Source organism: Felis catus, chromosome D3, assembly GCF_018350175.1.
Source record: "Felis catus isolate Fca126 chromosome D3, F.catus_Fca126_mat1.0, whole genome shotgun sequence".
NCBI classification, from domain to species: domain Eukaryota; kingdom Metazoa; phylum Chordata; class Mammalia; order Carnivora; family Felidae; genus Felis; species Felis catus.
The window spans coordinates 23,639,284-23,663,429 of NC_058379.1; the positions used below are offsets into that span (position 1 = coordinate 23,639,284).

The window sequence follows — 24,146 nt, forward strand, 5'->3', positions numbered from 1 at the left end:
GCTCACGTGAACAAGTTGAAGTTAAAGGCCCTGCTTCATGTAAACCTCTTCTTGGTGGAATCTGTAGGCCTTTACCCAAATAGAGCAATGACAACATGTAACACGTACTTGATAAAATTGTATTTTTTTTTTTTTACAGTCATTTGTACAATTTGTTACAAAACCATAGAAGACTACAACTTGTTTTAAATCATTTTTGGTCGGCAAATATGTAAAATCTGTGTGCAATTATCATGTATTTACAGGGCCTCATGTTAGTCATTTTCAATGATTATGCCAACAATGTCACACTCTCCACATAAGACATGGCTTAAGATAAATATATTAGTAAATAAATATTCTGAGAACATATTTCCATAAATGAAATGTGCTGCTATACATATACAGAATATACATAAGTTGTTTTCTAGCCTTTAAAACATTTAAAAAAATGGTAATGTTGGAGAAGGAGCCCTTAGACCATTTTATTACAAAATCTTTACAGCAAAGTCTTTACAAAATATCTTTTAAGTGCTATGGGAGAAGGTAAAAAAAATTTTTTTTAAAAAATAGTGTCTTGTTAGACCAACACAATAGAGTTTATATAAAGAATAGAAAAAAGTCTGTTTAAAAAATAATACTCTTGATTAGTAATTATTTTTTAGACCTCATTTAAAAAGCATTAGTCATGCATGAGCTTTGAGTAGAAACTAGCAGCACGTAAGGGAGGAGGGTCTGAGCGGTGGGACAGCAGATTGGGCTTTATAAAATGGCTTGGGTTCAACAGAGGCGGGAGAGACTGAGTCAGAGCCAGCATATTGAGGCTGTGTCCTATCACAAAGAGGTACCTTGTTGATCAGAAGACCATTTTTAACTGGTTCCAACACTCTTCAGTTTACATGTCTGTCTGTCCCATACCCAGGGCTGGGCCAGGGGACTTCGGCTTGGGGGGGGGGGGGGGGAGGTTCTCAATGGAAAATATGATGCTCCCAGTTTCCAAGGCTATATGACCCCAGCACACCACTGAGAGGCCACCGACAAAGGTACTTGTCATTATTATTGGAGTCGTATAACTTTGAAGAAGACATTCCTTTTCATTTGAATGCCTAGGCAATATAGTTGGGTTACTACATTCTGGTGACCTCCTTGTCTGGTGGGCCAACACAAATTTAAGACAATGGCTGATACTTAAAGTTTTAACATTTCATTTTCCTGTTTCTACCACCCTGTAAACTGTAACAATTAAATGTTTCTTTTTGCCATCTGTAATCATTGCCCTTTCAAATGAAAATCAGACACATTTATGTTAATAAGCCCCGTTGAAGCCACATTATCTACTCATCTATTTATTGCTTAAGGCTGTTGAGGAGTAGTTTTCCAAGCAGGGCTAAAGAAAGCCACTTTGGGGCTATGGTTTCAAAGAGTATGCACTCAAAGGCATTAAAAACAAAACAAAAAACAAAACCACAAACAACAAGAAAATCTCAACAATGAGAAGCTGGGTTTTGCAACCCATGTTAGAAGCCATGCCCCCATCCTTCCCCTAAAACCACGTAATGCAAGCTGTTGTCCCCAGCAGCTGCTACTCCTGGCCCGAGAAATAAAGGCGGCCCGGATCACATGTCAACAGCTTAGGCGCTTCCCACACCCTCGCCAACAGGTGTGCTGGGCATCAGCCCGGGGTGGGGGGAGCAGCCCCCAAGGGACTGTACCTCAGGGACTGGAAGACACATCTCACCATGGTGAGTTCCTAAATGGCAAATGGCTCCATCAGTTGGTGTTGGAATTTCTGTCAAAATCTGGCTACAAGTAGGTAAATGTCCTCATCACAGGCTGGGTTTAAAAAAAAAAAAAAAAAAAAAGCAAAAAGGCTTGGGATACAGTGAGACTTTCAGTCAAAACATTCTCATCTGGACTTTGGGCTGACTTCCCCTGAGCCTTACATTACCGATGATGGCAACCCAGGGTGGTCTCTATTTACCCACTAGGAGGGCGGCAGCGGGGGGGGGGGGGGGCACCCTAGGCTGTGAGGTTCCTATTCCGCAAATGAGCCTTTCAGATGACAAATGAATCAAAGTGACCAGAGGAGTTAGTGAACACAAGGGCTAATGTGATTAGTTTCTTCTAAAAAAACTTTCTTAAGAACAAGAAGTACATTGATTGGACAAAAAGGATGACAATCCCTGATCTGAAATAGCTTTAAATAGATTCTCCCTTTTAAAAGTGGAAACATCTTAAAAAAAAAAAAAAAACGGTTTGGGTTTTAAAACTCTCCCTTCCTCTTAAAAACAAGAACAGCAAAAGGCTGGAAAAATATACAAAGACCTACCCTTTGGGTCTAAACTATCTGATAGTCTCTTTCTCTGTCTCCTGGAGAATCAATACATAATAGTGCATTAGGTAGAAAGGATAGTAGACATTTGCAGGTGAGATGAGCAATTTCAGCCGTGAGGCAATGGGCTGAAAGACCCCTGAAGCGAGCTTCCAGAGGGAAATGGGATGGGAAACGTATCATTCAAACGGAGCTCGGTGCTGACCCCGTGGGATCCCCAGGAAGGCAGCCCAAGGATGCTGGCTGTGCACCCCCCGCAGGCACGCTCCAGCGCCCTCTGTCCCTTCTCCGGGACACTCTCTGCTCCCTAGACACCAAGGCCGCAAAACTACATTCCTCCCGGGTGTTTGTCCCCACACACCCCTTCGAACCATTTCTGCAGCCAGTAGCAGGAAGCCCAAGTTCAGGATTGTGAACTCTGTCCTTTTACCTAAGACGCTGACCCAAAGGGACAGACTTAGGACACTGGGCTGAATTGTCCCTGTCACCCTGGGGCTTTGTGTAGCAATGGCTTGTCCCAGCTCCTCAGTGCTGCAGACCTTCCGCCCTGTCCCTAGCTGTTTCCATCAGCTGCCTAAAGGTGTGGGCTTGAGAGGCATGGCTTCTGAGAAGACCCGAAACTTTGCACGTTGGGATTTGCCACAAGAAAGAAAGAGGCAGCATTGCATTGTTCCTCAGAGTCTGTACCCATATCAACTAGCTTTACTTCAAGTTTCTGGTTCATTTTCTAAGGCAGGTGTAGCCCTGAGCTTTTCAAAGGCCTGAGCCCCCTCCGGGGAGACAACAGTATCTACACATGATGTGGTTCAATTAATGCAGCAGTGATTTTTTTTTTTTTTCAGCAAAAGTTGGTGGTTAGGGTTCTTTAAAATATATATTTAAATAACTTTACATTTACATATAATATCTTAAAAAAAAACAAAGCAGAGAACTCAATCCCACACACCTCAGAACCCCAAGCACACACACTTTACAAAACAGAATACCATGTTATCAAAAGAGGCAAAAGACTCAGAGAATTTTGTCTGTTGGTTTGTTAATGGGGGGTGGGGATGGGGGCGGTTTGCCACAGGTGGCTCACATTTTGGGTTGAGAAGGAGGGCTCTCTTTATTACCACTTTTGTGTGTTTGTCAAAGCTAAAAAAAAAATCTTTTTTTTTTCTTTTTTTTTTTCTTTCCTGAAGGAAGTCAGAGCTTGGAGTCTCCATATAGTCCCCATTTCCAGAATTCCTTCTGAGCTCAGGCTCCCGTGCCGCCGTCTGCTGGGCGAGATCTCTGTCCTGGGGGAGAGAGAGAGAGAGAAATCATCAGAGGACAGAACAGGCACTGGAGGCCCTGGGCACAACACACAGGGACCAGGCAAGGGACTTGGGTGCCCGTGCCAGCGTGTGACAGGTTCTCAGGAAGGGACAGCTCCCAACACAGGACAGGCCGTGTTATACAGCAAAGGGCCGAAACAGAGCTCCTTTGCTGAGAGCTCCTCATGCTGTTGGGGGCACAGGTGCCTCCTAGACAGTCAGTCTCCCTCATCTGGAGGTGCAGAGACTTCTGGAAGTCATTAGGTAGCATGAAAACACCACATTCAGCGCTGTTGCAGGCACTGGGAAGAGTGGAGAAGACCCCCTCCTGGAAGCTTACAGACCTCAGAACCAAGTAACCTCAGACTGTGATGGCCTGGGAAGTGAGCAGAGGGTGTGAGAGTGACCTTGGAGGAGGCTGAGGATGTGATTCCAGCTGAGATCTGGAGAAGCAGCAGACACGTTTGGAGGCTGGGATGAACTTGGCTGGCTGGGGCAATAGACAGAGGCCACAGAAGGCTTGAGTAGCCAGGTGGTGAGCGAAGCAGGAGGTGGTCAGAGGGGTGGGCAGGGGGCAGATCAGACAGAATGGGGTGAGGAGTTTACATTTTTTTAATTTAAAGGTAGTGGCGAGGTACTGAAGGGTTTTCCGGTGTAAAGACATATATTTTAAAAAACACCACTGTGGTTCCCATGCAGAACAGAAGGCAAGACCAGCAGGAGACCAGTCAGGAGGCCACTGCTTTGACCGTGGGGAGAGGAAACGGGCCTGCCAGAGATGGCAGGTGCGGGCTGCAGAAGAGATAAACTAGGGATACACTTTGGAAGTGGAACCTGTCCTGTCGTGTTGCAGTATTACTCAAAGGTGCCAGACTGTTTATTAGGGACACAAGATGTTTGGGTACTCTAGAGCAATTTGATGAGGTCTGCTGAGTTGAATGAAAATTCTGGACTTGGATTCTGCATTTTTCTGGGAATTTGATTTTCTGGACAGAGGCAAAACACAAGCCCACATGGTCCTTGCAGACAGGCTGAGAAGCCCAGGACACTGGAGTGTGGACAGTGGGGTGGGCTCAGGGCCAGTGCCAGGTTTTCAGCCTGAGCGTTGGGTGGGGAGCAGGGGAGAAGTGGGGCAGGGCATGCAGAGGGAGGCATTTGGGAGCGCTGCAGTGGACATGACAGGGTGGGATGCTTGTGAGGGTTAGGGAAGAAGGCCTAATGGGTCTGGAACGCAGAGCAAGGGTTGGGGTGGAAATAACACCTGGAAGTCATCAGGTGCAGATGGTGTTTTTAAAGTCAAGGGCACGAAGGAAGTCGCTTAGAAAACAACCTGGAGAAAGAGGACCCCGACTCTGGCCTTCTGTCCTCTCCTATTCTCACCTGCAGCCTCAGTGGCTGTGGCGCTGGACTCCTGAGTGTCCTGGGGGGTACCGGGGAAGCTGGCCCTGGTGGCCTCTGCACCCTCCAGAGGGCAGCCGGGCGAGAGCGGTGCCCTGGCCTGGCAGCAGAGAACCGGCTCTTCTTCCTGGGCTGCTCCCAGGCTTCTGTGGGGCCGCAGGGCATCCGGGCCCAGGGTCCCACCCCAGGGGCTGAGGCCACGGGTCCCTTGGCAGTCTGAGGGCAGGCCTAAGTCACAGTCCACATCCTCCGGAATGATGGGGATGCGCTGGCTCAGGTCCCGGGCCCCTGGGTGGCAGCTGGGCGGGGCCTCCTGGGCGAGCGTGTACTGCACGCTCACGGAACAGTCCTCAGTGTAGCAGCCGCTGCCCCCTCCGCCGCCATGGGCCACCTGCTTCTCTTCATAGAAGCAGCAGGGCAGGCCCTCATATTTCACCCCATCTGTCCTGGCCAAATGGTCTGGGTGAAGACCGTACAGGCCCTGGGAGCTTCCCGGCTGTGACTCCCCACCCGTGGGGCCACAGGCCTCACAGGGCGGGAGACCGAGGAACAGCGTGCTGCCCCCGGCCACTCCTGCACTGGGCTCCAGCGTGGCGGGCTGGGGCTCGCAGCAGCAGGCACACGACAGCCCCTCGCGGCCCCCCTTCCAGGTCCTCCTGAGATCCGGGGCAGCCCCGGGAGAAGGCTCGAGCCCCACTTCTGAGGTAGAGCTGGCGGGCCCCCTGTGCTCCAGGGAGGAGTTGCTGCTGTAGTTCATCTCCAGGCTACAGGTGGACAGCTGGTCCCCCGAGGGAGAGGCAGGGCCGGGCCAAGGCTCTCCCCGCCCCGCACCTTGACCGTGGGCTGCCGGGAGCTCCTCTGGAGGCGGGGAGCCCTCAAGGCACACGACAGGCCCCCGGCCTGAGCCACCGGAACCCCCCACGTCGCTGGTGCGACAGGGGCTCCGGCTGCGGTAGATGAAGGGGTCATAGTCGCTGCTGAGGGAGCTGCGGAAGGTCGAGCAGCTCCCGTACACGCCCTGGTTGCTGACCTCGGTGCAGTCCACCACAGAGTCGCTGGAGGAGCAGTGGCACTGGCCGGAGCTGCTGCTGCTGCTGCTGCTGTCGCTGCCCGGGCAGTCGGCCAGGTAGCCGCTGCACACTGAGCGGTGGCCGTGGTAGCAGCTGAAGCTGGACGTGCTGCCGCTCTCCAGGTGGGAGGGCGGGGCCATGTGCACCACGGTGGGGAACAGCAGGCCGCCGCCACCGCCGCTGCCGCCGCCGCTCGGGGGGAAGGCGCGGGTCGGGCCCCTGGGAGAGAGGCCCGGGGGAGCCTGGCCCTCCTGCTCTGGGTAGCTGAGGCCCTGGAAGTAGTAGTGTTGGTACATGGTCTCATACTGGGAGAAGCAAGCTGCCTTGGAGAAGCTGCGGCCACTGAACTTGGGCCTGCGGAAGGGGTGAGCTGGTGAGTAGGCCCGGTGCTCCAGGCCGCAGCGGTGAGGGGCCAGGGTGTGGTCCAGGTGCAGGGGCGGGTAGCCGCGGATGTAGGTGGGGGTCTGTGGGGAATAGAGGCTCTGCTCCCCGTGCCGGTCCACAGTCAGCAGCGTGACGGGGTTCCCGTGGGAGTCCATGCTTGTCCTGGTAGGGTAGGCCGGGATGGCATTGGTCCTGTGCACGCGGCCGGGGTAGTGCACCGGCAGGATCACCCTCTGCTGCCGGCTGCGCGCAAGGTTGCTGGTCTCCACACACACAGTGCTCGGGTTTCCCTTTTGTTCTGGGGAGAGGTGAGGAAACAACGTCAGCAGGGCTGAGCACATGGGGCTAGAGGGGTAAACAAGGGCAGAGGCTGAAGCAGGAGGCCCGGTCATGTGCCAGTGCGCCCCCTCTCATGCCAATGCCCCCTTCTGGGCCATCAGCAAACCCAGCCACGCTGGCTGGGGCCAGCCCACTTCTCTGTTTGAAGGGTGGTCTCACCGGTAAGGGCCTACCTCCCGCCTCCCCTCGGTCCTGCCTAACAAAGACACCATGGGGGTTTGCAGACAGCAGCAAAGGTACCAAGATAAAAGGCACTTTCTCTCTTGGAGAAGCAGCTCCCTGGAGTCCACCCGGCCATTCCGTGCCCCTCATCCGATACCACAGTGATGCAGGAGCAACACTGTGACCCTGCCATCTCACATTCATCTCCTGTGGCCCGGGAACAACCCCCCAGTTCTGGCCATGGGAGCATCATCACTGTCATTTCTGCTAAAGACATTGTGGGCCTAAGGCCTGGAGAGGCCAGATGCCTTGCTCAAGGTCAGGAGGCTGGTTCACGTGAAGAGGCCAAAACGGGAACTCGGGGCAATTCTTCATGGCAGGCTCTCCTAAGGATTTGGAGGGCTGGTGAACTCTGAAACCCAAGGTCCCCACACTTCCAGGTCCAGAAGGCAGTGCTCGCTCACCAGTCTGCAGCATGTGTCACACTCTTGCTAGGCACTTGGTAGGGACAGTGACTCTTCAGCAACAGTGGAGGCAGGTGACAATTACCTATGATGTTATGCCGACAGTGGGGGCAGGTGTGGTGCTGCAGCAGCCACGGGTCCACGCACTTCCGGTGAAAGCGGTGAGTACAGGGGATAACCCGCAGCTCCTGGGGAGGGAGAGAGGACACACGGCCTGAAGGCAGGGCACAGGTGGAGGGCTAAATGGTTCTTCCTGAGAAGCCCAGCATGGGCCAGGGAGCCCTGTTCACTGTGCCAGTGCCAGAGGCTTCTTCCTCACCCATCCCCCCATCTCTAGCTACAGGTAGACTCATTTCCCTGTAGTCAGCACCCACGTCTGTGTTCTACGGAGAAGCCCCAACCACGGTCCTCACTGTTAAGGAAGGAAGCACACAGAAGCAGGCAGCTTTCTCGTTGCCTGAGGAAGGCACTCATGTTCGTGCCGCCCAAAAGGGGAGACCAACGCCAAGAGCTTCTGCAGCCTGGGGTCTGGAGAGACGGCTAGATTACCCACCTCCCCCCTATCCCCCACCACGACCTTTGCATCTCTGGGATGGTGGCTCCCTCCGGGTGCTCCAACTGGGTATGAGTAGAAAGGAAGATGCCCAGGACTTGTAATTGACAGGAGGAGCCACCAAGGGCAATGCTCTCCTGTCCTCTCCTTTGCTGGACCCTGGATACTCACCCGAGGGTACATGGTTTCTAACAAAGCAGCCTATGTGGAGAGGAGGTGATGAGGTTTTCTGAAGCAGAACCACCTCTGGAATTCCTGAGCCAAAGCACCCTCCAAATTTGCTAATGTGACTTTGTTTTTCCATTCCCTGACCGGCTCAACACAATAATATTCAAGCTAATACCTAATGTTGTGCCTGACCTTGGCAAGAGTTCTACCTGCATTTTCTCATGTAACCTTTGTGATCACCTTGACTTCATGTCCGTCTCAGGCTCATGTCTCGAGCACAGCACAGAGAATGAAGTCACTTGCTTGAGATCACAAAGCTAGAACCTGCCCTGGGTCAGGATTAGAACGCAGGCAGTCTGCACCTAAAGACCATTCAAGGCCCTCTCAATCTCAAGGCCTCTGCAAAAACTCCTTTTTTTTATCCAATAGCCTATCTGGGAGCAGAACGCTTTCATTAAAGGGGCATCAAATGTCTGCAACCGATTCTGAAGTGGTTTGCTTCCCCAAATGTGTGTGTTTGCGTGTCTCTGTCTGGAGAGAGATTAGGCAAACACGGCACAGTGTTAACAAAGGGTTATTCTAGGTGAATGATGTACCATTCACTGAAGGACTCCTGCAGCTTTCCTGAAAGTCTGACATTTTCAGGATAAAAAGCTAGAAGAAAAAAGGTAGCCATCACATCTCTTGTCTCCTGACTAAAAACACCCAGTGTTCCACGGGGCTTTGCAGGAGAGGTTTGCTTTAAGCCATGTCTCAGTTTCCAGAAGAGCAATTCTAAAATTAAGTCAGTACATGTAGGGGGCGCCTGGGGGGCTCAGGCAGTTAACTGTCTGACTCTTGATTTCAGCTCAGGTCATGACCTCGCAGTTTGAGATGGAGCCTCGTGTTGGGCTCCATGCTGGCAGTGCAGAGCCCGCTTGGGATTCTCTCTCTCCGTCTCTCTCTCTCTCTGCCTCTTCCCTGCTCTTGTGCGCTCACTCTCTCTCAAAAAAAAAAAAAAAAAGGAAAAAATTAAAAAATAAAATTATGTCAATACGTGTAAATGTTCTTAGCACCAGACATCGTCTGGCCTCGCATATATCTCTGATCAACTTCTGAAATCACGTGGGTGGAAGCTGGGCCCTCTAGCAAGAGAGTGTCTGCGTTGTGACCACCCTCCTCCAGGGGTGAAGAGCGGTTAGACTGTCTCGGGCCACCTCCTCGAGACCTAGGCGTTTAAACCCTTCTGCCCCTACAAGGCTGTGGGAAAAGGACACGGGGCTCTGTCCTTTCAGGTCCTGTGCACCTCTACTGACCTGTCCACCCCATCCCCACCCAGGACGGGCCCTGCCTCTGCCATTACCTCTCCGTCGATGTACTTCTCCAGGCAGATGGCGCAGTCGGACGTGGAGCTGCTGCTGAGCGTGTCCAGGGCCCCACAGCTGCCCTCCCGGCGCCCCTTGCTCTTGGAGTTGAACTTTCTGGTTTCCATCTTCTCCAGAGCCTGTACGGCCAGCCTGTTCATGGAATTCTGTGCGGCAGAATGTGGTCTGTGTTAGGGTTCGGGACGGATTTACGGTGGTAGCCGCCCCGAGGGCCATAGCATCTAACACATGGGGACGGGTATAACGCTAGTCCTTTATTACCAGATCAGCACAGGCTTTTGAGAAAGCACTAGAAATTCAGACTGCTGCGGCACAGATTTTCCAGACCCCTGAGGGTCAACGACTTGAACGCAGGCTTCACCCAAGTGGCAGTATCAGCAGAGGTATATACTTCAATTGGTTGGCCAACTCTGCAAGACCCTGAGTTATTGACCTGCTCTATCCCCAGGGTTCCTCCTCTTTACACTGAAGAAAGTTCTGAGGGCAAATGAGACAATGCACGTGGGTGGTCGCCAAACCCACCCACTTCTAGCCACCCAACTTTGTGAGAAGTCGGTGATCCTCTTGACAGATTGCCTGCCAACGTCCACCGTCTCTCTCCTGAGATGTCACGGTACACGTGGGACAGTCTAGATTCTCGTTTACCCCCTCCATCAAACTTTGCCCCTAAATCCTGCCTTCCTATGAGCACAGTGATGTGCTAGCTGGGGCACAAAGATGGCTACTTTGTTTATCGAGAATCGTCTAGAGAGAGCTTGGAAGATGCAGATCCAGATTCAGCAGGTCTGGGGTGTGGCCTGAGAGTCTGCATTTCTACCAAGCTCCCTGGTGATGCGGACACTGCTGGTCCCCAGATCACAGCTGAGGAGCAGGCTCCAGGGCTCCCCATTAACCTTTAGACGTTTCTTGAGACAACTCCCAGCTGGAAGCGTTCCCAAGGCTCGGCCTTTATAGTTCTGGCCCTTTGGGAACAGAGAAGACATAGAGTGATAAGCTTTGCTCTTGCTTTTCTCTATCTTTATGGCTCCTAGGCCCCTGGGAACCGGCTGCACCGCTCAGGCCCCCACCCTCGTTTTCACTAGTGACAGGGCGGCGGGGATCTGCGCTCGCCGGCTGCTCGGACGTATCACCTGACTGCGCCGCTGCTTCAGCTTGATTTTGACAAGGAGGATGAGGCAGACCAAGGAGACCACGACGAAGAACGCCAAGAAAATCCCCATGTCGAAGTACTCGGTGGGTTGCTGGAACAGAACACAAGACACGATGAGTCACGCGGGTCTCTTCGGCCCGGGGATCGGCACATGGCCCGTGTCAGCGCTGGTCGGAATAAGGATGGGGCTGACTCGGGTGCATTTCCCCCCGTTCGCAGGAGACACCCAGGGTGTGTGCGGGCTAAGCTGCACACACGGGGTGATCGCCAGGCCCAGGCGGTCCCCCACGGTGTGGCTAGGGGGAGGCCTGCAGCAGTCTCGGCCAGGCCTCCTCACAGCCGAGAGAACTCCCATCATAAAGCTTCGCTCCCTGTGGAGTAGCGCGAAGTTCGCTGTAACCGGCAGGAGAGGCCCAGCCAAATAAACACGAATATCATATTTATGGGACAAAGGAGTGAGTGTCATGTTTTGAGGGAACAGTGATTACTAACCATATAATTAATGGTTTACAACAACTCAGAAAATTGTATGCTGCTTCCGCAAATATCAGCTTCCACTACAATGAGTCACATTTACCCAAGTGCTCTTTTCTCCTTTAAAAAGAAGCCGGCAAAGGCAGTTCTTTTGCAAATTCCCCCGACTCCTGAGTTCTTATCTTTTCCTCAGGGCACAGTGCCTCTTCAAGCCTCGAAGCCACCTCACCCAGGACACGCATTTAGCTAAGAGGAGTAGGGTTTTACTAACTGAATGCCAGGGGTATCTAGATAGTTTGTGCAAGTACAAAAACCCTCCTATATGTGAATATTCCAGTATTTGTGATAAGGAAACAAACCCTGTATGAGGCACCTGTCCCAGGTTGCTAGAATCTTCAGTCTGAGGTTTGGGCAAAAGATACCAGTGAAGGGTTACTGGCCAGCAGTGGCCCTCTGACACTCAAGTGAAGCCTAAATGCTATTCGTCAACCACCTACAAGTGGTGAACTTCAATCCCACTTGAAAGCTAGGTGTCCCAGACTCAAATATAAGTTAGGGGTTTTCTGGGCGCCTGGGTGGCTCAGTCAGTTGAGCGCTTGACTCTTGACATCGGCTCAGGTCATGATCTCAAGTCGTGAGACCGAGCCCTGCGTCGGGTTCCACACTGGGCATGGAGCCTGTTTGGGATTCTCCCTCTCCCTCTCCCTCTCTCCCTGCCCTTCCCCCATGCACGCATGCATTCTCTTTTTCTCTCTCACCAAATATATAAATAAATAAACAAACTAAAAAAAAAAAAGTAAGTTAGGGGTTTTTTTCAACAATGCAATTTATCCTCCGGGAAGAAGGAAGTTTGGCCTTTTTCTGTAGTCTGGGTCAAATGGAAGGAAGGGGGACAAGGGAAGCTGGGTGCTGGGATTCCTTCCTTCAATCCTCCTCAGCCTTTCAGAGGGGGGCGGGAGGGAAGAGAAAGAAGGACAGGAGGCTACCAAGAGGGAGTGCCGGGTGGAAGAGACCAGAAACACCTTAGTACAAATCATCTACTTCCGGAAGGTCTTTTCACATCCTTTGTAAAGGAACGCGAGGGCTGACATTTCTCCTTGGCCTGCGGACTTATACCTAATCTAAACTGCAGGACCTAGGCTGTGTCAGCACGTTAGACAAGAAAGAAGATTGGAACACGAGCCCAAAGGGAATAAAGGCACAGGGAGCAGCAGAGAGGGTGCCGGGCTCACTCGAGGCGGGCGGTGCTGAATCCTTGCTCGAGCTACTTTCTGCTTGTTGACGATGTTCATCAGCTTGATGGCATCTGCACCCTTCACGTACACCACCGGCCTCTTGAGTGGGTCTTCTGAGCCCTGGTTTAGCTGTGGACGGAAAGACAAGGCTGGTTAAAGGGCGTGCTTACTTTAAGAAGGAGAGAGAGAGTGAGGCTGAAGGGAAAGAACAGCAGACACCATATGAAAATCCCCAAAGTCCTCAAGCGGGACAGCCTTGGAGCTTCTGGAAGGGCGAGGCTGAGAACGAGGCTCGTTTCAGAATGGCGTGGGCAGGCTGAAGGCCCAGAAGGGTCTGTGAAAATGCCCCGCACAGCCACCAACCTCCTGGCTCTTCACTCCTCTCAATACCCTTGCCTCGGAGTCTGAATGATGTCTAGACATGGGTCTCTAGTGTCAGCGGGCAAGCGCAAAGCCCTGAGACGAGGGTGACGGCCCCGTGACACGCCGAGCTAACTGAAGCCCTCTCTGGGGCGGGGGCTGCAATGCTGCGTGGCCCGAGGAGTTTACCTGGTCAATAGCTTCTGGGTTTTCTGATACATCAAAGATGACGGCAGTGGCTCCCCGCTGCACTGCCCGCTTGGCCTGGCAGGGGAAAAAAGAACAGGTTGGCACTCTTGCTCCTCTGACCTTTCCAGAGCTGGCCTGGGAAATCAGACCTGTGTTCGAACGTGGAATCTGACAGTTACCAACTTCTGTGACTCTGGGCAAGTTGCTAATAGCTTCCCGAAACCTCAACTTTCCCATCTGTAAAAGAAACAAGGGGGGACGAGGGGACAATGCCACCTACGTTGTACGGCTGCATTAGGAGAACCAGAGTTAGAATAGGTGGAAATAACTACCCGGGTACTGAATTAACCTTTGTCTCCCTATCCAGCCAAACATTAAAAACAAATCAACAACCTGCCCCGTCAGCATGAAGGTATTGGTTTCAGGATCTTCTGCTATGAACACAGAGCCACTGGCAACCAAAGTAAATGCCTCTGGTCCTTGTCTTGTGGTCCCGCATCGTTCCCGCGTCACCCAGGGCTGCGGGAGACTGGCACACGGAATATTTCCAAGGGGATCTCAAAATGGTCAGCTTAATAACTGACATAAGCTGAAGACCTCTGGAGATGTTGTCAGAGGGAAAAGCTCCGAGAAAAAATCGTAAATGGGGATTTAGAGCAGTTGGCTGCCAAACCTGGCTGCACATCAAAAACCACTTGGGAAGTTTGTAAAGCAGATTTCCTGGCTTGAACCACAGAGACTGATTCAGCAGGGCTGGAGTAAGGCCCAGGAAACGGAGTTCTGGAAGTTTTCTGAGGGATTCAGATGATTCAACCACTTGGGGAACTAAGGATCAGAGAGAGATGAGATGAGAATGTTTTAGGAACAAATGTGAAGTGGTGGAATTCTTTTTTTTATAATTATTATTGTTATTATTATTATTATTTTGAGAGAGACAGAGAGAGCAAGCTGGGAAGGGTCAGAGAGAGAAGAGAGCGGGAGAGAAAACTCTCAAGCAGGTTCCAAGCTGTCGGCGCAGAGCCTGGTGTGGGGATCAAACTCATGAACCATGAGATCATGACCTGAGCAGAAACCAAGGGTCAGATGCTTAACCGACTGAGCCACCCAGGAGACCCTGGTGGGTGGGATTCTTTTTTGAGGGAAAGGATTCTTTTTTAGCCCAATGAACCTTCTGACTTTATGTCTGGCTAAGTGGATAACAGAGTAGAAGCTGTGGAAGAACAAGACATAAGACGTAACCCTTGCTTTTCGGTTCCTGGATCTTGTTAGAGAAGATACCTCTAATGTGGGGGGAAAACAAACAAAAATCAAAATAAAACCCCAAGCCTCCTATAAGAGGCACAAATAATGGCTACTGTTCAGAGATCAAGAAAGTCTCTACGAGCCAGAGTGCTTGAGAAAGAATACAATTTGACTGGAAGGAATCCCTGTTGAGGGAATAATCACTACCCGGATGCAGCGTGAGAAGGCAGCACTGAACCTCCAAGAGCCGGCCGAGCACGTGGCTGGACCAATGGCTTCACAAGCCCACTAGAGGGCAGTCTTATCCCACAGCTTTTAAGACAATTCCCCCCCGCACCGTGTACCAGAGAAGCGGGACTGTGAAATCCTCTCGGATCCTGCAAAGTCCCCTGCAATTTAACAAGCCCGGGCACCCTGGCTGCTGTGCTGCGGAAGCTGTCTTTCTTCCCCCTGGGGACTCTTCCTTGTTGAACTGAGACTCCACATAGTTCAAGTCCCCTCTACCTCCTGTCCATCCCACCCCTATTGCCTCACCAGCAGGCTGTAGTCGGGAGTGGCTCTTGGGAGCTATTCCTGGCTCTGCCACCGACAAGCTGCCAATGGTGGGCAAGTCACTGAATCTCTCTCAGTCCCAGTCTCAGTTTCCCCACCTGTAAGAGGAGGAAGCCTATGTTACTATGACTAGGGTCCCTTCCGGTTCCCAATCTTGGCCACTCAACTGAGAGGCAGGGGACTGTCCAGAGCAATGAAGAAAGAGCTACAGTGGCCCTACCGCCTGCCTCCAGAGAGAGAGGACATGATGGCACAGTGAGAAAGTTTGTGGCCAGGTGGTCACTTTCCTTCAAAAGGCTCTTTAGGGGCACTGACTCTCCCTTGCCTGTGGCCAACAGTTTGTGGGCCCCAGAATGACAAAGTAGGCGCTGTGTCTTCTACTCAGGTGATACCCTCATCTTCACAAAATTTTCCCTCGACGTGGAAGGACCCAGGGGAACAGCACGGAAAGCAAGGTAATCAACAGGAGCTTGTTCCTTTATTTGGCTTTCATTCACCATCAAGCACATCGACCAGCACCTGAGGGAAACGTGCATTCAGCTCTGTCCTGATCAGGAGCGCCCGGCACCTCCCGCTTTGATGCTGGCGCACCTGCAGAGTCTGATGGCAGCGGATGAAAGGCTGTGGGACGCGGGGCAGCGCAGAGCCCCAGCCACGTGGCTGCTCACGTTTCTGGGCTTCCCTGCTCCACAGGAACGTGGAAACCTCAAGGATCTGGAGGTGAGGCACGTATGACCCATTTGGGACAGGCACTTTTTAAAAAGGCATTTTCAACAAAATCTAGGGGGGTTGAAAGGTCTCCTGGTTTCTATAGTAAAAACAGCAGGTCAACGATAAGGTGCTTAAACCCCATGTTAACAGATCCATTTCACTGACTCAGACACAACCAAGCTAATGCACAGGATTCAAGTACAAATATTTCGTTGGAGAAAATGATAATTCTCACAGCTGACTTACTTTAAAAATTAATGGAAGCTGCTATTTAAATAAGGTTGCATTTCCTGTCCATGGCAGGACTAGACAGGAGGGGAGTCAACCCAGGATCCTGTTGAGAACAGGCCTGTTAGGAGGCAGCTCGGGATTTAAAATAGGCCATGAATAATCCAGATTTAGAAAATGACACATTTATCATACTATTCCCAAAGCAAATTAAAAAACGCAACACTACTTGGTGACACTTTCCCCCTCGCCCCACATTTTCAGTTTAAAAATAGACGAGGCATCTTCCTGAACCAGTCTTCACATCTTAGATCATTTCAACGTTTCACCAAATCAAGCTTGGGCCAGAATACTGCTTCAAAACAAATCTAACGCATAGATTGGGAGATTACATAATTAGGAGATTAGTGGTCTTGTGATCACTAGAAACCCTATCTCTATAAAGTCACAAAACTCTTGAGATAAGGCTGTTTCAAAGAAAGGGTGGAAAAACGAAGCCTGGTGGATGTTGCTAGATAAAGGTCACAGGTAAATTGGGCTACAGTTGGGGAGGGCAGTTACCCTTGAACTGTGCACAGACTGGCGTGGATGGAAGAGCATGAGAAGGGTGTGAACAGCAGAAAACAGGTGGGAAGGCCTCCCCAAAGCAACCAAAGTTCCTCCCTGCCTTTATGGCCCTTTGCTTGCCCTCCCTCTGCCCCTCCCACACAGTTACTTTAACATCCTTCATCACCTCTGCTGCCTCAATCGGGCAAGACCTGACCAACGTGGACAGGTCAACACCAGTGAGCAGGTGACTGGAAGCCCAGCGGTAGAATGTGGAACATAAGGTTGTCATGGTCCTTTGTTTACCTTTCCAGGGCTTGCAAGACCCAAGGCTCGACAATGTCCATAGCCACTGAGACAAGTATCAGACGTGCAAACATCTGCACACTTATATTTTGCCAAGTACAAAGTTTCAAGCCCCGGAAGACAAGGTCCTACTGTGGTTAACACTTACAGCAATGCAAGACTCCTATGGTTATTCAATAAACGTTTGTTCTGAATGAGAGCAATCCTGCCTGGGACCATACTCTTCGGCTGCTGCCTCCTGAACGTGGATATGGTTTTCCCCTAAGGAAAGTGCTTCTTTTTTTTTTTTAATTTTTTTTTAATTTTTTTTTTTTCAACGTTTTTTATTTATTTTTGGGACAGAGAGAGACAGAGCATGAACGGGGGAGGGGCAGAGAGAGAGGGAGGCACAGAATCGGAAACAGGCTCCAAGCCATCAGCCCAGAGCCTGACGTGGGGCTCGAACTCACGGACCGCGAGATCATGACCTGACTGAAGTCGGACGCTTAACCGACTGCGCCATCCAGGCGCCCCAAGGAAAGTGCTTCTATCAACATGTTTGACTTTTGAATTTCCGGATGGGAATGAGGCATTCTGATGAGAACGGTACCGGTCCTGCTACCACCTTGTGGGTAGGAGAACTCAAAGCCTCCAGTCTACTTTAGTTTCAATTAAATTCAGGAATTCCAATCAGGAATGGATCTGGCACTCTCCCCAGTGTGTACAGTCACACCCAGACTTGGTTACTCCCAGCAGCCCCTGGGCAGACTCCATTTTTCACAGTTGTTTATCTGTTTGTCTAGCACTCAATGTGTTGGTCCCAGTGTCTAATACTTATTAGAGGAAATCTTTGACAGAGTATCATCTTAATTGGAGATAACCCAAAAGATGATGAAAAATCTCCTTTGTCCCAAACTCCTGACCACAGGATAACCAAGGAAGTTGGATCATTAGTGCTGATATGAAGACCTCTGTCTTCAACCTCTTCTAGGAAGCTCTGCAGACTTTTTTTTGTCCCTACTGAATACAATTCTTTTTTTTTTCATTTTGTCTTTTCTTTTACACCTATCATAACCTCCAAACAAGTCATTAAAAATTCTCTGTAGACATCTTTAAAGCTGTGAAATAGACCTTCACATACTCTACTTACTCACTCATGTATTTTTGATATTTGGGCTCTTTTGATTTTTTATTATGATAACTAATGCTATACTGAATAAATTGTGGCTTAATTTCCAATTTCTTTAGGAAGGGAGACCCAGGGGCAGAGTATGAAGATTATTTTAAGAGTTGTAATACAATCTATACAGGCTTTAAATGCCCCTCCTTATAAACCCACTCAGTTCTTAAGGATGGCACAGATAATACAAGACAAATTCATCAACACATTCAACTTCTGGGTAAAGTGACCTGTGGTGAGCTGGCTAGGGGAAGGAAGTCAGTTTGAGAGTAATCTGCCTGATAGTGCATATGCAGAAAGATACTCCAGTGTAAACTATCATGTGTTGATTATATCTACTGATTCTTCAAGGTCAAGTTCATGTGCCACCCCTCCCATAAGATAGACAAATGCTTCTCTGTAGCCTAAAGCAGCTCTTATCCCTCTCTGGGCCCTAATATCTCTAAGGATTTTTTTTTCTGCTGCTTACTACTTATATGATGGATTTTCCCCTCAAATAGGACTATCTTTAGGGGTTTTGCTATTTATAAAAGTAAAATATGCTTAATGTAAATATTGAAATTGAAAGCAAAAAATAACTCACCCTTATTGCCCATGTTTTCTTTTTAAAAAAAACCCATATATTAGCAGGAATAAAATGCACATATATACTCACATATTAAAATACACTTAAAAAACACTTAAAAATAAACTGTATGTGTATAATGTTCTGTACTCGCCCCCCCTTAACTCAACAATTTGTTCAACAATATTACATGCATCGATATAAAAAACTGTTCATCCTCCTTACCAGGTACATATATTATTCCATTATATGGTCGTAGCAGAGCTTAAGATGGTCTCCTGTTACAGGATTTCTATATTTTCTCTATTATAAACAGTGCCATATATACATTCTCATACTCATGGTTCTGCTGGTATCTGGCTTTAAATAAATAGCTAGGGGCGACTCGGTGGCTCAGTCGGTTAAGTATCCAACTTCAGCTCAGGTCATGATCTCACAGTTCGTGAGTTTGAGCCCCGCGTTGGGGCTCTGTGCTGACAGTGCAGAGCCTGGACCCTTAGAGCCCACTTCAAGTTCTGTGTCTCCCTCTCTCTCTGCCCTTCTTCTGCCCTGCTCACACACACTCTCTAAAATAAATAAACATTAAATAAATAAATAAATAAATAAATAAATAAATAAATAAATAAATAAATAGCTACAAGTGGTCCTGCCTCTCCAAAGCGCACAGATCTTACATGTAAATGCCTGGCCTGGGTGCTGGGCTAACCCGCCCTCAGGGTCTAAAGGAGCCAGGAGGTAGACCTTACTTGACCAGTCTGTGTGTCCTGGAAAAAGCCTAACAAAGCAGATTGCCCTGGGCATGGTCCACACTCAACAAATTAACATGGTAGGCAGGAACACAGTTTAATTCTATTTGCAGTGCCATTTATTCATTTATTTTTTAACAGTAGCAATTAACCAGTTACTCTGCGTGCTCAGCCCTGGACACACATACAATAGTAAGCGGCGTGTGGCAGACCCCGGTCCTTAAGGAGTGTGCATTCTGCAAGCAATGCAGGTACAGACAGAGGCCAGCCGAGTAATAAAGGAATAGTCTGAGTGTTTCATTCCAAGGACAAATGAGTAAGAAATTATGGACATGGGATCAGTTATCCCATGTCTCTATTGTAGCTTTTCCCAAAGTACATATCACAGGATGAGATTTTCTTGGTCAGGGTCCTTTGAGAAATGCTGCGCTTTCTAAAGTGACCCCTGATATCCACAGGACACGTTAGTATGATAGAGGCCCAGGAATTCCCCAGTTTTTTGGATACAGAATCCTTTTGCAGCAACTTCTGTCAACATTCCCTCCCTTCTATGCGAGACGTTTTGGAACCCACTGCTCAGGGTGCCTGGGTGGCTCAGTCGGCTAAGTATCTGACTTCAGCTCAGGTCATGATCTCATGGCTTTCGAGTTCAAGCCCCATGTTGGGCTCTGTGCTGACAGCTCAAATCCTGGATCCTGCTTTGCAATCTGTATCTTCCTCTTTCTCTGCCCCTCTCCAGCCAGTGCTCACTCTCTCTCTCAAAAATAAATAAACATAAAAAAAATGGAACCCACTGCTCCATGGTGCATGGTATGCCAACGAGAGTGGAATATCACCCCTTATTATTCATTCCCTTGCTCTAAGGTACAGGTAGGAGGCTGGGGGATATGGCAGGGATCTACATTTTGAGCTGGAATACAATTAGAAAGTTTATACACCGCAATTTAAATGAGATGGCTATTAGTATGAAAACATTCAGTTCCATAGTTCAACTTGGCAACTACTTAAGAGGTCCAACTCTGTGCCAGACACCTCAAGAAAGATACAAGCCAAGACCTTCTAGAAGTGTCTGTCATTATGCACTGGCTGTTGCCCTGGGAGAAGAGCTCTTGCTTGGCAAGGAGCAGGGTGAAGGTGTGGAGATCTCTTTTTACCCAAGAGAATGTTCACTTGTGGGTCTCCTCTGATACACTTATAGAGAGCAGTGTGACCTAAAGTGGCAGAAACCATTATTGCAGAGAATCCAAAATGGCACCAGGGCTTGGTTCCTATGATTTGGCATCAGCATTCTCCTTCAGTTTGGGTCCCCAAGTTCCATCTATGGCTATTCACAAAGTGGAGCACACGGTCCTGGGCATCCATGGGTCATTTCTTGCTCAGGCTGATGTGGGTGCATGGCGTCTTTCCACAGGCCTACCCTTCATGCAATCCTTACTTTCCTACAACCTAGGCTCACAGGGGCCAAGTTAAACCTTTGCCCTCACCCCTACACTCAACTGCTTACCAAGTTTTGCTGATTCCATCTTCCAAATCCATCCATTGCTTTTCCATCCCCACTGATGCCACCCTGTCCAGGACACCAGACTTCTCATGTGAGTCACAACAACATTCTCCCTTGGGGGTCGTCTAGCCCATTCCACCTGGCCCTCCCCCGCCCCGCCCCCCCCCAGTGTAGTCTCTACCCAGCAGTAAAGGGACTCTTCTAAATCACAGCTCTGACCTGGACCACTCTCCTCGGATAACTGTGTTACTCTTAGGGAAAGCCAGGACTGCTCCGCTGCTTATGGTAAACTCCACACTCCAACCCCGAGTCTAACTAGGCCGAGTTCTCACTAGTTCTCTGATGGCCTGTGTTCTCCATGCTGAGGAACGCTCTACCTCCCCAACACCAGCTAGCCTTTACCTCTTCTAATTCTTGGTCGACTTAGGTGTTATTCCCTTTACCCTGTTACTGCCTGTGGCCTGATTGTGCCCCACTGTTGCAGCTCTTATGACATCACACTGCAATTGTTTACTCAAAGTGCCTCCTCACTAGAGGGCGGCCAATGTGTCAGACTTCTTTCCTGCTGAATTCCCAGAACCCAGCAAAGGGCCTGGCACAGGGTAAATGGCCAAAAAATGTTTGTTGATTAACCCAGAAAGATCAGCTTTTGCCCTCAGGGTTAGCATCAAACACCTAGGTCGCTGCTACTTCAAGCACAGACCGTAGCTCGCTGCTGGTCACCTCATCTCCGGTTTCCTTTGACTCAGATTGAGAAAGGTCTGCTCTCTACCACATCTCCTTGGAACTCAAGATTCTGCGCATTTGAGACTTTCAGGATTTGGTTTATTAACTGCGTGCACATCCCCTGCTGCGGCATTTGCTGATGGGTCTCTTACTGGTGGTTAGTGCTAATGCAGCCATAGTTGTCTCTGGGCAACCGCGATCTCAGCCACTACAAGTGACTCTGCCTCAATGTGGATCTTTATCAGGCCCCAGGCCCCTGTGTGAGCACATCTCTGATGTCAAACCTCTTAGAAAACAAGCCCGTGCCCCTGCAATGTTTGTTCCTTCCACTCTCTGGAGGAAGGCAAGGTCCTTTAAAACTCTGACCAAGGGAAAACGCTCACCAAATGACTACCCTTGGGCAAACCCACAGGAAGAGATGGCAGGAGATACAGAGTTTTACAGCATCCTCCCATCATCACTCAGGGGACGCTGGCTTTTCTTCAGCCTCAAAGACTGCTGAAACCCATGGAACATCCTGAAACAGGTGGAGACAGATGGCCTGTACCAATAGGGGCCTGTCTTAGGAAAGTGAGCAGATACCAAGTCTGCCTTTCCCACCTGGTGCGAAGACCGGAAGCTTGGCTTTCCGGGGGAACCGGTGGCAGACTCCAAACTCCCCCACTCAGTGACAGCCTCTTTTGGGGGCAATGCGACCAAAGCACAGGCTTGAGAGGCACACCCGCCTAAGGCTTGAGCCTGGGGCAGATCATTGCCAGGAATGCAGGGTGCCAGGAACAAGTCCTGGGTATGGGGCCACTGCTGCAGGGCCTGCTCTGTGGTCGGAGAGGCACAGGGGCTGTGAACACCGATGGAGACCAACCACGCCTGACACTCACCGGTCTCTCCCTGCTGGTCCTACCATAGTCCAAACAGCCATCGCTCCTTGGGTCCTTTTATGCCCCACCCTCCGGAGGCCACTGAGTGGTTTTTAAACCCTCCCTCCTCACTTTTTCCTTTCCTCCTCCCCCGTGTTCTTCGCTTGGCAGTGACCACCCAGGCACCAGGCTCTTGATCATTCTGGTCAGCTGCTGTTCCCTGAAGCATGAGTCACTGCTCTGACAGGGGATAGATACTCTTGCCAGGCAAGGGGGCTTGCAAGGCCCGTCTCACCCAGCGCCCTGTTTTCCTACAGAAACCTTTCGTTCCACAGGAAATGAGGTCACACACCAGAGCACATGGGTAACCGGTGAGAAAATGCTGGCGCCAAGAAGGGGGCGGGTGTCAGAAGTGTGGAGGGAGAGGACCCTAACACACAGGAACCACCAGACGAACCACCTGCTGCTCTGGGACAGCCCAGAGAGGAAGGGGTGCACCTAGCTTTAAAAAATAACCTGCTTTCTTTAAAGCATATGCAACATAAATGATTTTACCAAGCCAAACTTGCAGGGAGAGTGGCTTATTCACTTTCATGATTTGGAGCTCCTAATCCACCGCCTAAAGGAGATCAACACACAAAACGGCCCCAGAGGGGTAAAGAGGGGCGGGGCGGGGGCCGCCCAGGCAGCCAGGCAAGCTCACTTTCCGGGAGTGGGAGAGGAGGTGGGTGGGGGTGGTGGTGAGGGTGGGTAGCGCTGCTCTGCCCGCTCCACCCGACTCCTCGCTCCAGGGCTTGGCTGCAGCCCGGCCTGACCTTCCAGGTTTCGCTGGCAGGAGATCAAAGTGCCGAAGCCACAAACACAGCTCAGAACTCGGAGGCCCCGGCGGCCTCCCCCCAGGGTCCCCCCTTCCCTTCCACCCTCCAGCTTCAACCCCTGGCCCTGCTACTCCACGCCCTCCTTCAGAGTCCCTCCCCCTCCGCTTCCCCACGCCCCCCAGTCCTTCTCCCCACTCTGTAGGGCCGGCCTTTGGGGGCGGGCTCCCATCTGCCCTTCGCCGACCCTACCGGGCTGGCCGCGCCCCTCCCTATCGGGAGAAGGTTATTTCTCGCCTTAATTAAAGTCATTAAGCCTCCAAAGGCTCCTGCGGGCTGCTGGTTCTGAGCTCCAGAACGAGGATGCATTTTAAGTCCTAGTTAAGATTATGCTGATCTATTTAGGAGGTATGTAGCAGCGAGAATTCAGCGGTTAAGTTAGTGGTTAAGGCTGCCTCCGTTTAAATAGTATTATTTATTCCCCAAATATGTAGCAGTCCCACTTAATTTCTCCTAATTAAAGGAATCATCAGAAAAGGCTGGAGTCCGTGGCCATGTCACGGCGCCATTGCACAGGTTGGTACCCTCTTCACAATCAGAAAATGCTGGATTCAAACGGAAAATGCATTTCCCCAGATCTTAATCTTAAGCATAGACATTTTACACCAGTTCCAAGAAACACAATGATCCTCTTTGTTTTCACACCTGACAAGGAGCACCCCAACCCAGGAAGCCTGTCCACACCCTCCTTTCCATGGCCACTACTGGGTGAAGGGATGTTATGGAAAAATGTCTGCAGTCGGGTTGTTTGATGAGATGTCTATGCCTGGCAGAGAAACTTTTGGAAGAACTTGTTAGCTGCTATCTTGGGTTGAGTTTCCAGAAGTCCCACTTCAGGGCCAAATCTTACAAAGTCAACAACTAGAAAATTTAAACAGGACCACTCCCTTTTCTGCATATGACAGGTAACACTTGTTTAATAATCATTGGCAAGTTAATTGGGTGGCGTATTTGGGCTTAACAAGGAACAACAGTGCCTACAAAGTCTGAAGACCCCACAGCCTCCCTTCTGCCTTGAGAGGTGGAGGGCAGACTCTTTGAGGGCTGAGGGCTGGGCTCCTGGCTACTGCAGCCATCAAGCAGGGCAGACTTGGTTCTCAACCTTGGCCCACTGAGGAGGCAACTGGGGAAGATTTAAAAAATACCCTACCCTGCCCCTAGAGATGATGATTTCATCTCTGTGGAATGGAGCCCCGGCAGCAATATTTTTCTA

The 24,146-nt window shown here is 50.2% G+C and overlaps 1 protein-coding gene and 1 long non-coding RNA gene across 6 annotated transcripts in view; one reads left to right on the forward strand and one right to left on the reverse strand.

The window, feature by feature from the left end:
- Window positions 1-98: 98 nt before the first annotated feature.
- ZNRF3 (zinc and ring finger 3) overlaps window positions 99-24,146 on the reverse strand; it is a 156,709-nt gene continuing 132,661 nt past the window's right edge. For 3 of the 5 annotated variants that reach the window (XM_006938551.5, XM_003994766.6, XM_023241612.2), the window contains 7 exons: window positions 12,920-12,994; window positions 12,368-12,499; window positions 10,642-10,752; window positions 9,490-9,657; window positions 7,512-7,614; window positions 4,990-6,759; window positions 99-3,591 (listed from right to left, as the gene is read on the reverse strand). In XM_006938551.5, the coding sequence (XP_006938613.2) occupies window positions 3,551-3,591; window positions 4,990-6,759; window positions 7,512-7,614; window positions 9,490-9,657; window positions 10,642-10,752; window positions 12,368-12,499; window positions 12,920-12,994 (2,400 nt within the window). In that variant the 3' untranslated portion in view covers window positions 99-3,550. Of the gene's footprint in view, window positions 3,592-4,989; window positions 6,760-7,511; window positions 7,615-9,489; window positions 9,658-10,641; window positions 10,753-12,367; window positions 12,500-12,919; window positions 12,995-16,385; window positions 16,784-20,478; window positions 20,542-20,694; window positions 20,872-24,146 lie in introns of those variants that run through there. The other 2 variants (XM_006938554.5, XM_006938553.5) reach the window with 2 other exon arrangements.
- Window positions 21,007-22,621, forward strand: LOC109493282. Its single transcript, XR_002147426.3, has 2 exons — window positions 21,007-21,727; window positions 22,394-22,621. It is a non-coding gene; the product is annotated as an uncharacterized LOC109493282 (long non-coding RNA).